Source organism: Henckelia pumila, chromosome 3 (assembly GCF_033568475.1).
Source record: "Henckelia pumila isolate YLH828 chromosome 3, ASM3356847v2, whole genome shotgun sequence".
Classification (NCBI taxonomy): domain Eukaryota; kingdom Viridiplantae; phylum Streptophyta; class Magnoliopsida; order Lamiales; family Gesneriaceae; genus Henckelia; species Henckelia pumila.
Window position 1 is genome coordinate 176,344,649 of NC_133122.1, and position 4,326 is coordinate 176,348,974.

At 28.6% G+C, this 4,326-nt stretch overlaps 1 protein-coding gene across 1 annotated transcript; it reads right to left on the bottom strand.

The window, feature by feature from the left end:
* Positions 1 to 318: 318 nt before the first annotated feature.
* On the bottom strand, positions 319 to 792 carry LOC140893309 (VQ motif-containing protein 1). The gene has a single exon (XM_073302366.1). It carries the CDS (start codon positions 688 to 690, stop codon positions 400 to 402), a length of 291 nt encoding a protein of 96 aa, XP_073158467.1. The 5' UTR covers positions 691 to 792; the 3' UTR covers positions 319 to 399.
* Between the last annotated feature and the right edge of the window lie 3,534 nt (positions 793 to 4,326).

The following is a 4,326-nucleotide window of genomic DNA, read 5'->3' on the forward strand; positions in this document are numbered from 1 at the left end:
GATTTGTACAAAAGGTTCGCAATTTTCTAAATTTCTGAAATGACAAACTACTAAGGTAGTTTGCCAGAGCTTCTAGTTCTCAACTTTTCATCAACAAAATTTCATGAGATTTCAAAATTTTGTTAAAAAAAACTAAGAAATGCTATTTAAAAACTCTCTCAGACAGTGCTTAATTCTCATACGATTGAAACAAATTAAGAAGAAACAATAACTTAAAACAAACCCAAGAAAAATGTATCAACATGGTAAGAACAAAATATATAGGCCGAAATCTCAGATCATCAGCACCGAAACAGAAACTCAACGAAGAAAACAAAATCATCAAAATTCTATATATATACATACATATAATAAATATATAAACGCATAAAATACAAAATAAGTACATAAAGTCAAAAACTATTCAGAGCAAAGCCTGTAGAGTTCTTCAAGAGGAGGCAACTCCTTAAGCATCCTGTCGAACTCCGTAAACGACAGCCCACGCGACAAAACGGGCTCGGCGTAGGGAACTCGAGTGCTGTCCCGTTGAAACCTTTGCTGTCCTCTGCCCGCGGAAGCCACGGCGGAGGACGACTCTTTGCCGGTGAGGCGCTGGACGACGGATTTAAAGCTGGTTGCGTCGGTTTCCACGTATTGGGTGTTGATGATGATTACCTTGACTCCATCTCTATACCCACCAGCAGCTGCCATTGATGTTGAATTAATAATGAATATATATGTATGTATGTATGTATGTATGTAAATTAGGGTTTTTGAAATCTGTATGGTGCGAATGATTTGAGGATTTGATCGAAATGATGGAGAATTTATATGCGATGGAGCGTTGAAAGTAAGAGATGAAATAAGTTGACCGTTGAGATGGAGCGAGTCCAGAAGAGTTAATTTCTTGATTTAGTCAATTTACGCATTTGGGAGGAAGCACCGTTGTTCTAACTTAAATATTGCCTACTTCATTTTACTAGCTACGTACCCATATTATTATTATTATTATTATTATTATATACTACTTCCTTCGTCCCAATTATATTGTCCACGTTTTCTTTTTTGTTTGTCTCAAATATATAGTCATACACCATATTTAGTAATATTTTTTTACACTTCTTTACTAATATATCCCTATTAACTACACCTTGAAAATTGTACAATCATTTTTTAATACATTAAATAGGGATAAAATAGAAAGTTTATATAAAATTTACTTTCACAATAAATTTTTCTTAATTCGTGTGAAAACTAAAACAAGACAACGTATATGGAACGGATGAAGTACTTATTAATTACTATTTTAACCGATTCGTCGATGCATATATGGAATTTGTTTGTAAATTTTGTTTTCTTTATTTATGATATTTTTCATTTAATTAATGTTTGAAAAAACAAACAAGTTTATATATACATATATATACGCACTAGATTTCATAAATAATTTTAACCTTCATATTTAATTGTTATTTATCTTTATTATTATAAGTAATAAATTAGTTTAGAGGACAGGTATATATGCGCTAAATAATGACAATAATCGATTCTAATATGTGTTATGTATTTGATTATGTTTTTTTCTAGTGAAAGAAAAATGTGAGTAGGTTTTATTCGATCTTGTGAGTAGGGGTGGGCTTTCGGTATACCATATAAAAAATATTGGTATGAAAAAAATTTATATCGGTACCAATATCGAAATTTCTAAATTTTGGTATGGAAAAAATCCATATTAATACCGTAGAGATAACGAAAAAAAAATTATATATCAAAAAAATGTCTATATATCAAAAAAATTTCGATACGATATCCCAAAAATTCGATATTTTGGTTCGATATCCCAACCCTATCTATGAGACCATTTCACGGATATTTATTCGTGAAATGGAGTGATTCGATTCATATGTAAAGTAAAAATCAATGCATTTGACATGAAAAATAAAGTAATATTTTTTATAAGTCGAATCGAATACTATATTTAGACTATCTAATGCAATTTTTTTTTTTACTTTTTTATTTGAAAAAGTATAATATGATTGAGAAAATATCTAATTTTTCGTTGATATCCATCCTATCTAGAAACTTGTTCGGCGGAAAAAACCATTTGAAATATGACGTCCGTACTTTGAAAAATGTAGCTGTCAAGCTACTAGAAATGGGTAGGTCCCAAATTGTACGTGCATTGAATGCAAATTAATTCACTGGTTGATCAAGTCCTTCTTGTGAATTTGCGAGGGTTTCCTGGCCTAATTGCATGCGTGACTTGTTAATATCCATACGATTTTGGGTTCAAATCATACTTGTTTCAACGTATATATTAGATTAGATAAAGAATTCATCCACCTCATTATATATACTAGCGATTTAGACACATTCGATACGTATGCAACGTAGTACATGAATATTTATGTATAGGCCGAGAGCAGCTCTCTTCACATAATTTGAAAGGAGAAGAAGTTATTTGAAAAGGGGAAAAAAGTGTAAATTGGAAATGACGAAAAAAAGTTGATGAGTGGAGGGGTATTTTGGGGTTAGAAAAATCAGACCAAGACACTATTCAGTTTTTATGTGGTGCTTAAACTTAATAAATAGTAAAAGATATATATAAATGTCCCGAAGAACTTTATAAATTTCAAAAATTATGCAAGTTTTTCACTCTCTCTCTTGTCGATTGCAGGGGCGGAGCCACCCTTGGGCTAGGGTGGGCTCTAGCCCCACCTATTTTTTTTAAAAAAAAAATTAGTAGTTTAAAAAAAAAAAAAAATTAGCCCCATGTAAAAAAAAAATAGAACATTTCATTATAATTTTTGGTTTATTTATTGTCGTAGGTTTTAAAATTATGCGATTTTAAGATAAATTCGATAATTCTAAATTTTGTCGAATATTTAGTTGTGATAATATTGATTTTTTATACAAATGAATTTTTAAATTTGAATTTTTACCCTAAAAACTATTGTTGTGAAATTTAGAAAAAATAATCAATTGATTGAAAATTGAAATATGTGAGAATTATTGACTTTGCAATTATTATTGAGCTAGTATTGCGATTTTTCTAGTTAGAATAAACTTAAAATTCAATAATTATGAGATTTGAAAAATAATCATTTGTTGTAAATTTTTGGGATGATTGAAATTTTCTAGTTAGGTCTTTCAGAAAATGAAAAAAAAATTAAAAGTTATTTTTAAACTGAAAGAGCATATATCGACATATCAGAGGCAGACATGAATTACAGTTTTAGGTGTGTAGAAAATATCAATTTCAATCAAAATAACCTATCGAGTTGAATTCATCTAAAAAATCGTTTCAGTTAATTCATAATTTCGGTTTTAAATTTTAAAAATATTGGTTAGGTCGCTTTGGTTTCGGATTTTAACATAATTGTTTTGTTTACTGAACAAACCTAATATTTATTAAAAAAATTAATATTGTTAAATTTTCTAATAAAATTTTATTGGAAAATAAAACTAAACTTGAAAATATAGTTTTTAATAAATAATTTAAATTTATATAATTCAATTTTTAACTATAATTTTTGATGTAGAACTTATTTTTTTAAAAAAAATTTAAAAATATCGAGACAATTTAATTTGGTTAGTAATCAAAATAATATATTATTTTTGTTTGATTTTTTTCGTCGAGTAAAGTTCAATCGATTCGTTTTAATGAAAAAAAGGTTAATTCCATTTTAGAAAGTTTGGTTCGATTTTAACTGACTTTTATCACATTTATATATATATTGTCTAACACGGGCGGAGCCAGCCCCAAATACTTTTCAATCCTGGCTCCGCCCCTGGTCGATTGAATCTATATATATTCCAACGTAAATTAGCGTTTGGAAGCGCGGCTGTTTGGGTGCCTAGCTAGAGAGTTAGGAATTTGTTCTGATGTTAATTAGATGACATTCATTGGAGTGTAGTTTTTTGTGTGGTATCTACGGATCGATGCGATTTAGATATGAGTGCGAAGGATATGTACAGATTGAAAAAGTATTATCACTTGTTTGGTTTGATATATTATTAATCTATGTATAACTTATTCTAATCAATTTTGCCTTATTTTTGTCATATTATTTATCTATTTATTAATCAATAATTTTACATCAATTAAATCAAATAAATTATAATATATCCATCAAATCAAATAATGTATTAACTATTTTTTCTTATTTATTTTTAATTTACATTATATTACTTATCTATGAATTACTTATCCATGGATTACTTATCCTATCACTCAAACAAAACGGTGCCTTAAGTTTGTGAAAAATGTGCATGATCCCACTTTTCTTATTATTTGTTGTTCATTTAGTTCAGAATTGACTAAAACATTGACCAATTCATCGATTG